At 51.4% G+C, this 11,761-nt stretch overlaps 3 protein-coding genes across 3 annotated transcripts; 1 reads left to right on the forward strand and 2 right to left on the reverse strand.

The window, feature by feature from the left end:
- The first annotated feature begins 88 nt into the window (after window positions 1-88).
- Window positions 89-2,489, forward strand: LOC108095566 (N(G),N(G)-dimethylarginine dimethylaminohydrolase 1). Its single transcript, XM_017196713.2, has 5 exons — window positions 89-248; window positions 910-1,232; window positions 1,292-1,389; window positions 1,593-1,817; window positions 1,895-2,489. Exons 1-5 carry the CDS (start codon window positions 214-216, stop codon window positions 2,018-2,020), a joined length of 807 nt encoding a protein of 268 aa, XP_017052202.1. The 5' UTR covers window positions 89-213; the 3' UTR covers window positions 2,021-2,489.
- Window positions 2,490-2,543: 54 nt separating this feature from the next.
- On the reverse strand, window positions 2,544-8,901 carry LOC108095564 (adhesion G protein-coupled receptor A3). Its single transcript, XM_017196712.2, has 3 exons — window positions 8,546-8,901; window positions 8,266-8,484; window positions 2,544-8,049 (listed from the first exon to the last, which is right to left on the reverse strand). Exons 2-3 carry the CDS (start codon window positions 8,283-8,285, stop codon window positions 3,093-3,095), a joined length of 4,977 nt encoding a protein of 1,658 aa, XP_017052201.2. The 5' UTR covers window positions 8,286-8,484; window positions 8,546-8,901; the 3' UTR covers window positions 2,544-3,092.
- Window positions 8,902-9,423: 522 nt separating this feature from the next.
- Window positions 9,424-11,559, reverse strand: LOC108095621 (putative inositol monophosphatase 3). The gene is made up of 2 exons (XM_017196788.2): window positions 10,698-11,559; window positions 9,424-10,227 (listed from the first exon to the last, which is right to left on the reverse strand). Exons 1-2 carry the CDS (start codon window positions 11,224-11,226, stop codon window positions 9,689-9,691), a joined length of 1,068 nt encoding a protein of 355 aa, XP_017052277.1. The 5' UTR covers window positions 11,227-11,559; the 3' UTR covers window positions 9,424-9,688.
- Between the last annotated feature and the right edge of the window lie 202 nt (window positions 11,560-11,761).

The following is an 11,761-nucleotide window of genomic DNA, read 5'->3' on the forward strand; positions in this document are numbered from 1 at the left end:
AGTTTTAAGATAAACTTAGCGAATTGCAAAGAAATAAAAGTTTCGTGTATATTAAAGTGACCGAACTTTTAAGAAATTTATTTATTGGCATTCGCAACGAGGTCACACTAAGCCCAACTGAATCCAATCCGAATCCGCATATTTGCATCCGCATCTTGCATTCCGCCGCCGAGGAAGAGCACCCAGTGGCCAATCCGATCCGATCCTCCGACCATGTCGCCCAAGTACACGCACGCGATTGTGGCCAGGTGAGTGAAGTCCTGATCCCCCGGAAATCGAAGGAGGTGGGAGTGCCCCAGTGGCGGGGAATTAGGTCACCCAGCCAATCGTTCGTGGGTACACATGCAGTGGGTGGGGCTCCACCTACCTCCCAACCACCCAATTCCCAGGAAACTTGGTCCAGGATATAGACTCGAATATAGCACATTCGGTTTTTAATTTATTCGCACTTTTAATTAGTGTTTGGCAACAAACTCATCCAAATGTTTATGGTAATGAAGTAGTTTTCCTCCAATTTGATGTGCTAATAAGGCGGGTTAAGCGTTTTGACTTCTCAGTTTTTATAAAAGTAGTGACCTCAGAATTATTTACAAAAATAGGTTACAAATCGTAGAAGCAATATTCCCCAGCTCTTCATATAACCCTGATCTAAGTATTCAATTGAAACTAATTCCGAAGCGACTAGTTAGGCACCCAAACGAATTAGAAGCGACTCAGGCCTAAAAGTAAAGTTTAAGTAGTACTTACGGCTTCAATAGTCATTTATGTAGGCCTAATACCACTAAATAGATTTAAACAAGCATTTCCATGTACATAATTCCTCCATTTAACCACTCAGACACACTTGTGCGTACATCCCCTGAATCTCATTCAATAAGCCCATTGTTAATCGCTTTAAATCCGCCGTAGAATCTCGGATGCCCTGCTGGAGAACGGGGAGTTTGACGTGCAGTTGGCGAAGCAGCAGCACGAGCAGTACTGCACCCTGCTGCGGACCATTGGCTTGGATGTGATCGAGCTGCCGCCGGACGACCAGCTGCCCGAGGGCGTCTTCGTGGAGAACAGTGCGGTGATCTGCAATGGAGTGGCCTTGATTGGCAGATCGGAGCACGCCAAGCGACGCCGCGAGGCCGAGAGCATGGCCATAATCCTTAAAAAGGAGCTGGACATTCCGGTCATCGAGATCGAAGATCCGCATGCGCTGCTCGATGGCGGCGATGTTCTATTTACGGGTACGATTCGGTGGATAAATTCCTTTGGTTTCTTGATTCTAGAAGTGTTATAATTTCAGGGCGGGAATTCTTTATTGGAATATCCGGTTTTACGAATGAAGAGGGCGCTCGGGCGGTGGCCATGGCCTATCCAGAGTATCCTGTCACGCCGATTCGGGTATAACAAATAAATAAGTTAATTAAACTAATATTTACACAAGCAAGTCCTTTTATAACCTCTTGTTTAAGGGTTCTCTCACTTAAGTTCAATTTTGTTTATATTCTTTTTTAAATCGTTCTGTAATTATTAATCCTCACGTTTCATTTGTGTCCAACCTATTGTTGCACATAGAATTAATAATGGATACTATCCCCCTTTAGGTGAATGGTACCAAGAGGCTGAAATACTACGTGACCATGGCCGGACCGGATGTATTGTGCGTGAGCAGTAGCCCCACCTGCCAGGAGATCGTGAAGCGTATGGAGCGGGAGGCGAGCTTCACCTACCAAAAGCTGACGCTGCCCGAGGAGAGTGCGGCCAATATGCTGTACATCAACGGAACGATCGTCCACAGATCGCCGGCAGAAATTCCAGTAGCCTACAAGGTCAGCAATTGACACTTTTGCCATTTGAATTGAACCCATAACTAATTGATTGCTCTGTTTATTTTTGTTTGTAACAGACTTTAAAAGAGAAAATCGACATTCCAACACGCAACATAGATATAAGCGAATTTAGCCAATACTCCAGTGGGTTGACCTCGTCGTGTTTGTTACTGCGACGCTGGAAGTCCATACGCAGCTTGTGAATCTCTGGATGTCGGGGGGGAATCACCTAACCGGAGTGAGAATTGCCATGAGAAACATGCACAACGCGCCCAGTGGAGCGGGATAGACCTCCTGCTCCTGCCAGGCATCAGCAATATCGTATTATCTTATTATAGTTTATACACATCTCTTGTTATTGTTACACTTTAAGATTAAACCTCTAACGCTAATCAAACTGGTTATAATGATAATGTTACTGTCCAACTCTGCGTTACTTTACATGTTGTATACTCTATTCAGAGTTGGAAGGTGGCATTATCTTTGCGGAGATAATCAGCATTCCTCACTCACACTCCATGACGATGTTGAACAGATATCATTGTATTATTATGATCGAATTGCTATTATAAATCGTATCTACTTTACAAGTAGTTTGTTGAATGTGTTCAGTGTCTGTCCTCGAAATAAATGCAACATTTGTAATCTCTTTATAAACTCTTGATAAAGTGACTTCAAAGTGTTTGGATCATCTGGGGAATAGAAACATCATAAAAGAGCGGGATATTTAAGTGAACATTTCATTTATTTATATCTAAATATAAACTTAGCCTACGTTTAAATGCATTTTGCTTTACCAAAATTTAAAACTTATCAAATGCGTGTAGGACTTGCGTTTCGGGTGCGGTGATTCCGATTCCGATTCCGAGTCATTGATGATGAAATGCAGAACGATCTAGCCTAGTGACCAGCTAATTGGATGAGTGGGATGAAGTTGGCTCCGTGGTGAGTGTGTGAAGTGGAGTAATACTAGTCAGAATAAATAGGGGAAGGGCCTTACTATAATTACAAGTTCGTGTTGTTTAGCTGGTTTGCTGAGTGGATGAACTTAGGATATAAGCACTCCCAAAATATATATATTCAAATATATATATATATATATATAGATCGGGGAGTGTCAGTGGGTTGGGTACAAAAAATAGTTGGAGGAATACTTTGGCATTGGCGCGCGAATATTTCGTTGGCCGGCCAAGCGGGTGGGTTGGTGGGTTGGGCTTTCATCTGGTTATACATCTTGTATATATTCTATATACATCTAACTACGGTCGGGCTGAGCTAGCTGGGAAAGGGGCGTGGCGCCTCGTTGGCCGCCCGGGGATCGATGTACGAGATCACGCTGCTCTGGCTGCTGTCGTCCTCGATCGTCTCGTTGAGATTTTCGTTGTGGGAATTGCTCATCTGCTTGGCCTCCATTTCCATCTCCATCTCCATCTCTTTCTCGCGTTCGCGCTCCCTTTCTCTCTCGAAGCGCTCGACGGTGGTCGTCTGCTGCTCCTGTTTGCTCCTCAACGGACTGCGGCACTTGATCGCCTCGTACAGCTCATCGATGGAGGTGTCCTGGTCGTGATCGTGGTGATGATCCTCCACCACATCCCCGGCCACCCGCTCGCCACCAGTGGCGGCCACAAACTCATCGTCGAACTCGTTGAGGACATCCACATCCGCATCGCTGGCATTCGAGGATTGGTAGCAGCGGAAGTCATCGGTTAGCGTCAGATTCAGATCGTTGTCCGCCTGGGGAGCGTACAGTCCATGACTGCGTATGCTGATCTCCGAGTTCTGGTAGTTCAGATCGCTCTCGTTCGTCGGACTCCCGGACAGCAGTCGACCATCGTCCTCCGCGTCCACCGAGGTGGCCGGATGATGATGATGACCCTTCAGCTGGCTGAGATTGCTGCTCGAACAGGAGTAAACCTGTCGCAATTGCTGCTGCTGCAACTGCTGCTCCTCCAGCGTGCTGGCCTCCTTGCCAGACAGCTGGCCACCGCCGGACTCACCGCCAGACTCCTCCAGGCTGTCCAACCCAGAGGGAGTGGCGCCAGCCAGCATCTCACTGATGTTGTTCAGCGACTTGGACTGCTGCTGCTGGCTGAAGCGAATGAGCACGCTGGGGAAGTCGTCGTCCAGCTGGATGCTGTTGCTGGTGGTCACCTGCAGCGAGTTGGACACGTAGATCTCGTGCTTCTGCAGCAGCGGCTCCTCGAGGCTGACCTCCGGCAGACCCAGACTGTTCATGGCCTCCAGGCTGGGTTGCTTGACGGGCGTGGAAGCGCTAATGGGTTGGTGTCCACCGCCTCCTCCTCCTCCTCGGTTGCGGAACAGACTGCTCATTCCGCTCGCCGGCGGTAAGGTGTTGGCATACAGCGGGGCGTGCTCATCCAGGGAGCTGGCATCCTCGTCCTCCAGTTCCGGTTCGGGTTCCTCGACCATTGCCGTGGCCATGGGCTGGACACGCTCCTCCTCCTCCTCCGCCTCCTCCTCCTCCTCGTCGTCGTCCTGCTCGTGCAGCGTTTCGTCCAGCAGCGAAGGTGTCCGCGTCCTTCCATTGGCCCGCAGCTTGATCACCTCGTGCTGGGGAGTTAGGGTCTCCGGGATGTTGGTGTAGATATTGGCCTGCATGATCTTGCTAGCCGAGGAGGCGCTGGCGGGCACAAAGCGCTTGAACTGCATCGAATCCCCGCCAGAAGCGTGCTCCTTGGGCCCCCCGGCCATCGGGGATCCCTGGTGCTTGTAGTGCAGGTTCGTGTTGTTGATCTTGCTGCCTCCGGCCAGAAGAGTCATCGCATTGTGGTGCCGGCTGTACAGCTGCTCCGAGCTGGCGTCGCTCAAGCTGTGCTGGCTGTGCAGCTGCATCTGCATCTGCATCTGGAGCTGCATCTGCGGCATCGTCTGCCGCTGCAGCTCGAAGTTGTTGCGCTTGGCCAGGCGCTTCTGCTTCTTGAAGAACTTGCGCGCCACATTAATCTGATTGGGGTTGTAGAAGATCTCCGCCGAGGGTATCAGGTCGTGACTGGATCCATGGAGCAGTGCATTCAGGCTATGCGGTGGCACAGCTCCACCACCTGCTCCTCCACCTCCTCCGGCGCCAGTTACCCCGCCAGCTGCTGCCGCTGCTCCCTGCTGTCCACTTGTGTTGTTTATGATGGTCACTCCGCCCGCTCCGTTCGCCTGGAGCAACTGCTCCTGCTGACTCCGCGTCTGGCTTCTGGTTTGGCTGCGCATGCTCCGCGAACACTGGCTGTTCGATCGCGATCCCGCCGAGTTGTTGGCCTCGTAGAGGCTGCCCGGACCGGGATTCGCCTTGTAGGCCACTATGGAGTTGCTGATCATCGCTGTTCCCGGTCCCGGCATCATTCCCGCTGGCAGGGTGCCCCTCGCCTGGCTGCCATTGTTGTAGGTGACCAGCTTGGCGGGTCTGCCCTGCGATCTCCTGCCCTGCGACCACGCCTGCCGCGCATCGTTCCTGCTCAGGTTGTAGAAGATCAGCAGGAAGATGCCCAGGCACGAACAGCAGCCGGCGAAGCACAGCACGTACAGCTCCTGGCCATTGGTTATATACGCAGCAGCGGACAACCAGGCGCCGGCGTACAGGATTAGAAATATAAAGTGACCCCTCAAGTGGGAGAGATTCGATCGCTCAAAGTCATCCACAATGCTGCTCAAGGGGTTACTCAGCGTGCTGTACTGCTCCTGCATGTGATCCTGCTCCTTGCGACCGCCACCCAAGGCCGCCGTCGTCGCACTGCCATTGGCATCCAGCCAGTCCAGATCGATGTGCTCCGTGGCCTGCGTGTTGTTGTCCGAGTACTGGCGATGCTGCTGCTGTTGCATCTGCAGCTGCAGCACATTCACCGCCTGCTGACTCAGCTGGTAGTAGATGCACAGCGCCAGGATCCCACAGAAGATGACCAGGATCACGGCTGGCACGAGCAGAGCATTCAAGGTGGTGGCGCTGTGCAGGAAACAAAAGTCGTAGGTGGCATATTCCGCCAGATTCACAGCGCTGCTGATGCCGCAAATGAGCAGGGCGATGCCCCATCCCACCAGGTAGATGCCGAGGATGGGCTTGCGTTCCCTCTCCCGCTGCGGCTCCATCTCCTGTCCCTGGCACTGCGCCTGTCCCGACGACGTCGTCGTCTTCGTCAGCCGCTTGTACATGCTGCTCAAGCTCACGCAAACCCAAAGCAGCACGCACAGTCCCAGGTAATGCATCAGCAGTCCCAGCAGTCTGCACTGCGGCTGGCTGGCCGTCTGATAGATGCCCAGCGAGAAGGCCAAGGCCAGAGCTCCGAGTGCCAGCCAGGTGTTCACCAGAGCATGCCGCTGCACCCGATTGATCCTTACTGCCCTGCCGAAGACGGCAAAGGTGACCGCATTGAAGGCGCAGCAGGCGAAGAGCAGGCCGCATCCCGCGTAAACGGCAGCCGGCGGATGACGAAACCGGGCGCCCGACTCCTCGCTCCGGAAGTCGTTCAAGTAGCGACTCCGCTGCAGCAGGCCGTAGTAGCCAGTGCGACTGCAGCTGAACATCACCAGGGTGCGATGCTGGTAGTGCTGCTGGCAGACACTCGGCTCCCAGCGCTGCTCCTCGGCATCCCACCAGGCGGGCTGCGGTGCACTCAGTGGATTGTGGTACGGATGAGCTCTGAGCATCACCGTCACCCTCTGCTGGTAGACATCCTCCTCGGGATCCAGCTCGTTCTCCGCCCGAAACTGCATCGCCTCGCCTTCGCTGCTGTAGGCCAGAATGCCAATGATCGCCGACGACAGGGACTCGTTGTGGCTGCCACGCAGATTGGGCAGCAGCTTGCCATTCCGGTGCAGCGATATCATCAGGCGGAGACTGCGAATCGACTGCGTAGAACTGGTGGTGGAACCATTTCCAATCACGCTGTACGGCAACTGAATGGCGGCATCGATGTCGCCGTGTTCGTACATGGGAATCGTGTCGTTTGCGCTATTGCACTGGAATCCACGCGGACTCTGCTCCAGCCAAACGCACGACAGACTGACGAAGGCATCCAGGCTGATGTTGAAGAACTCCACGAAGAGATTCCGCTGCTGGGCCAGCGATCCGCGCCAGGGAATCATCTCCGCGGGCAGCGGTTCCGCTTGTGTGCTGGCCAGGGCCAGACGCATCGCCGAGGATTCGACGACGTGGAGCAACCGTTGACCCGTTCCCTGTTCGGATTGAGCGGCCCGAAAGAGGTGCGCCGGCAGGTTCAACAGCTGCGACACGATGTCCATCAGCAGGTGACTGATCTCCTGCTGCTGCTGCGGCTGCTCCAGCTGATCCAAGTACTTGACCAAAGTGCGGGCTATGTACTCCAAGTCCATCGGATCCCGGATGCGGTTCAGCTGCGTTTGTGCCTGCGTGAAGTTGTGCAAACGCCGGGCAATCTCGAGGGCATTCTGACCCTTCGTCAGCGTCAGATTCACCTTGGCAAACTGCTCGAGGATGCGCGTGGTTTCGCTGACGTACACACAACTTTCCGTGTCCAAGTTGAGCCACTCGCCAGAGGGGCCGCACTCGTGCGAAGCTCGCCGGGATTGGGTGGCGTCGCTGGGCTCCTCGACGCACTCCTGCAGCACCGTTTCGCCGCGCATCGTTCGCGGCCAGTGGTAGGTGCCCTTGTTGGTGTGCACCACGCGCGCCTCGCAGTAGAGCGTGCCCTTGGCCACCACATGCAGGACGATGGCCTGCGAGAGATTCGCCTGCTGGCTGCGCAGCGTGCAGTCCCACATGCCCGTGTGATTCTGGGTGAGGCTGGCGATGCGGAGGATCGACTGCAGGATGCCCGAGTCCGTGGAGTGGCGCGTCTCCAGGTTCACATCGCCGAAGACCTTTGCGGGATCCTGGTAAATGATATCCTCCGTGGAGTTCTTGGCCCGTATCTTATCCGACCAGCCCCAAAAGACGTACGCCTTCGTGGGCAGATCTTCGCTCTCCCTGGGCACTCCAATGGCCACCCGTGGCGCGTAGCACTTCAGCTGCAGCTCGTCGCCCTCGAAGGCCACCTGATTCTGGCTGGGAATCAGCTCGAGCAGCGGCTGCAGCAGCGTCTCGCAATGGAAGTCTTTTCCCACGCGCAGCTTCTTCAGCGGCATCCCGCGAAAGTTGCCCGGGGAATCGCATTTCGGTGGCGGTTGGAGGCGCACATCCCGGGCATTGGACCAGGCAATCAACCAGATCAAACCGCAATCGCAGGCCAACGGATTTCCAGACAGGTCGCTGAGGATGGAAAAGGAAACAATAAGTTGAGTTATATTGGTTTACTGCAAAACATAGTTTAGTAATTTAAAACTGTTTAATGTTTTAGTTTTTTAGCCTTATTTGTACTATAAAAAGGCATACTTCTTGATCAAAACATTAAAATAGCGCATTAGCCGTAGGTTCTCTTGCAAATGAAGAAATTACTTATACAGAAGTTCTAAGTACTTCACTTACAGCTGCTTGAGTTTGTGCATATGATCGAAGGTGCCTTCATATATATGGCTTATGGCATTCCCGGCCAGCTTCAGCTTCTCCACATGGGCCAGACTATGGCCGAAGGTATCCTTGTCCAGTTCAGTGAGTAGATTAAACGACAGATCCAAACGCTTGAGTTCCGTAAAGTTTCGGAAATCATCGGCGGTAATCGAGGCAATGGAGTTTTTACTGGCATTGCTAAAAAAAAAAAAGGAAAGAGTTATTGCCGATTTAAATCTGGATATGTAGCACCACTTACATGCTGACAATACTGGTCACATCCTCCCCGAAATCCAATTCCCGCCAGTTGGTTATCTGCTGCTCGTCGCAGCGAATCTTGAGGCTGTGTATGTTTTCCGATATATTCCGGCAACTGCACTTCCGTGGGCATGATGTACTCGATCCGGAGATGGTTGATTCCGGATTTTGTAGCTGATTTTCCGGATTCGAATGCACCTGACCCTCTGCCGCCGTCGACGCCGCAGTCGCAGTCGCGGTCGACGTCAGCGTGAGGAACAAAAAGAACAACAACACGGGGAGGAGGAAGAGGCGGGGCAGCGGTGGAGGAGGGGGCGATCTCCACGCCCCTCGTTCGTTTGGCCGCCCATATCGATCGATTCGATTGGATTACATGCCGTGCAAGGAGTATTCACATTTAATTAACAATTTCCGGACCAAACAAACGCATAATAAACAACAACAATACACAACACACTCCGTTTTTTTTAGTTTATACAAAAAAGTGTGACCCTATGTTTCAAAGGTTCTGATTTTTAATGGCGGTGGACATTTGGTTCTTGTTAGTTCGATCATATCGATAGTTGTCTTTATTATAAGTATCGATAGTTCGGTTAATTCAAACGTTAAAAAAACGTTATTCATTTTAAGGAATTAAACTTATGGAAAATGGACACAATATTTAATCAAATCATTCGGCACCAAAACATATGTTATTTTTAAGAAAACGACTCCTCCAAAGCGCAAAAGAAAATCTGCAGAATTTTCAGAGAAAGAATTTTATAATTGAATAAAATAATTCATTACTTGAGACCTGAAGAGGCCAAAGTGTATCAATGTATTACTCTGCTCCAACTAAAAACACCCAATTCCTAATATCCATTTGAAGTCAACACCCTGTACAATTTAAAGTAAGTTTATTTTGAGCCAACTGGGCGGTTTGTTTCGGTCCGGGTTCACGACCCTTTGCGCCGCCGCACAACCAACGTAATTATGCAAAAAAAGAGAAGCACACGCGAACAAACAGAGATATATGAGATTACGAAAAAAACAGGTTTCCTTCTTTAGAACTTAGAGCTATTCTTGAATGCTGCCTAAACGATCAGTGGGTGGAGGGAGGGAGGTGAGGAGTTTCCACTCGGAGTGGGGAACCAAGGGCTAACCCCTACGCCAGCTTGCCATTGTGCGCCGCCCGATACTTGGACAGCTTGTCCATGTACTCGTCGTGCCGCTCGAGAGTGGCCAGCAGGCCGTCCGTATTCACGGGCGACTCATCCGGTCCGTAGTTGATCAACTGGTCGTTCAGCGTGGTCATTGTGCCGCCCAATGCGTGCAGAATGGCATCGCCGGCGCAGATGTCCCACTTCTTGATCTTGGAGGTGTGCAGATAGGCGGTCGCATTGTTGGCCACCACCTGGAGCACCTTGTAACCGGCTCCAGCTGCCGTCAGCAGATTGACATCCTCGCCGAAGATGCCGCGCGCCAAATCCTTGGCACCCGCCGTATGCGATCGCGATACTGTGATGATCGGCGACTGGTTCTCCGGCGGGTGTTCCGGATGCAGATTGGCCAGGTACTCCGACATCGAGTTGCCCACCCACGCCCACGCCGTCTGTCCGTTGAACGGACTGTGGATCACGCCGATGATGGGTCTTCCCGCCACCGCCACGCACACCATTGTGGTCACGTACTCGTACAGCTCCTCTGCGGATCGGAGTAAAAGTAAAGTTTATGGGTTAAATAACGATTTAAGAAGTTATTCAACTTAAATTAAAGTTAATAAATGTATTACTATTACTATTAAATGTATTGCTATAAATACCAATAGAAAAATGAAAATTTAATACAATTATCATGAGATTAATAAGAAGATGTTTGTGCCTATTGCGGTCATAACATTGCGCGATTTTACACTATCTCAATCTCATTTTATTTAAATGCAACTCAACTGATAAGACCAGCTTCAACAGTTTTAATTAAAACAAAAATATTAACCTATTTTAAAAAGCCCTGTTATAAAGAAAATAAAAAAGGTTAAAACTGACAGAATTCTTCTAGCAAAATTAGTAATTATTTGTGAAACTAACGTCAGTTTATAAACAGTCAAATCGAAATAAAATGTTTAATCAGCTTTAAAATTAGGCCAAAACACACCACTGGCAAAAAATGCTCACCTGTGAACTCCTTGGTGGCGTCTAGTGGATCCACCCAAACGGTGACATCCTGGGCATTCACGGCCACGTCGGGAATCTGTGCGGTTTCGTGGAGGACCGTGGGATCGAGATCATAGCTGTGCGCCTGCTTGCAGTGCTCCTTGTCCTCCTCGGAGAAGATCTGGACGCGCGGGAAGATCCGCTGCAGGCCCTGCTTCATTACGCAGTGCGACCGGCCGTCGGCGTCGGTGAAGGGATCGTTGACGCCCTCGTCCGTCTTGCCCTTGCTGCGCTCCTTCAGCTGGCGACTGCGCGCCACATCGAGGACCTCGACTCCGCCACGTTGCGCCGCCTGGATGGCGGCAATCAGCATCTTGCGCAGATTAACTCGATTCGGGTTATCGCTCCGCAGCATTCCATAGATGGCGGGTCGTTCGTCCTGGTGGAAATTGAGGAAGTAGACCAGGAAAATGGTCAGCAGGATGGCGACGATGGTCGCCGGCAGCCGGTTGATGCGTATGGAGCGTCCGTTCATCTTTGCCTCGCTCATGGATCGCTCGCCTCACGGTTTGTGTGTGATGTGTTGTGTGTGCCGTTGTCGGTTTGCCAGATCATCAGATCGCTAACCAGATAAGCAGATGCTGTCTTGTGAGAAAGCCTCCCTCCCAAGAACTAAAAAGTGAAGTACACTTGATGGCGTGACGGGAGCACAGGTGTTTTTCTTTTTGGTGGGGGCGGGGCAGAAAAGTGGGGGTGGAGACAGCAGTGCGCCGTGAGCTATGCTCTAAACTGCTCTACTCGCTTTAAAAACCACGTCCACGTTGCGCGTTTTGGCCACCAACCAAGGAACAAAAAACCCACTGTAAACAATAACAAGCTAGAGATGTGAAGACCAAGCCATTGAGATGGTTGATATATCGATAGCTTATCGATACTATCGACACATGTTGCGACTGGTGGATGTATTCGCTCGGGTCGGTATGAGTCTTTGCTAATTAGGGTGGTTCCATTTGCTAACTTTGACGGAAATGCCAACCTAGGTGAGCTGGATTTTTTAGGAAATTTAGGGTTTCTCGAGGAGACTT

The sequence above is a fragment of the Drosophila ficusphila genome, unplaced genomic scaffold, assembly GCF_018152265.1.
Source record: "Drosophila ficusphila isolate 14025-0441.05 unplaced genomic scaffold, ASM1815226v1 contig_198, whole genome shotgun sequence".
Lineage (NCBI taxonomy): Eukaryota > Metazoa > Arthropoda > Insecta > Diptera > Drosophilidae > Drosophila > Drosophila ficusphila.

What these genes read in the sequence shown, in the direction of transcription:
- LOC108095566 (XM_017196713.2), top strand. Translation starts at nt 214, where the DNA reads ATGTCGCCCAAGTACACGCACGCGATTGTGGCCAG. An exon ending in CGGCGATGTTCTATTTACGG is followed by an intron (nt 1,233 to 1,291) that starts GTACGATTCGGT and finishes TTATAATTTCAG; the next exon opens with GGCGGGAATTCTTTATTGGA. An exon ending in ATCCTGTCACGCCGATTCGG is followed by an intron (nt 1,390 to 1,592) that starts GTATAACAAATA and finishes ATCCCCCTTTAG; the next exon opens with GTGAATGGTACCAAGAGGCT.
- LOC108095564 (XM_017196712.2), bottom strand. Translation starts at nt 8,285, where the DNA reads ATGCACAAACTCAAGCAGCT. An exon ending in ATGCACAAACTCAAGCAGCT is followed by an intron (nt 8,050 to 8,265) that starts GTAAGTGAAGTA and finishes TTCCATCCTCAG; the next exon opens with CGACCTGTCTGGAAATCCGT.
- LOC108095621 (XM_017196788.2), bottom strand. Translation starts at nt 11,226, where the DNA reads ATGAGCGAGGCAAAGATGAACGGACGCTCCATACGCATCAACCGGCTG. An exon ending in CGCCACCAAGGAGTTCACAG is followed by an intron (nt 10,228 to 10,697) that starts GTGAGCATTTTT and finishes TCCGATCCGCAG; the next exon opens with AGGAGCTGTACGAGTACGTG.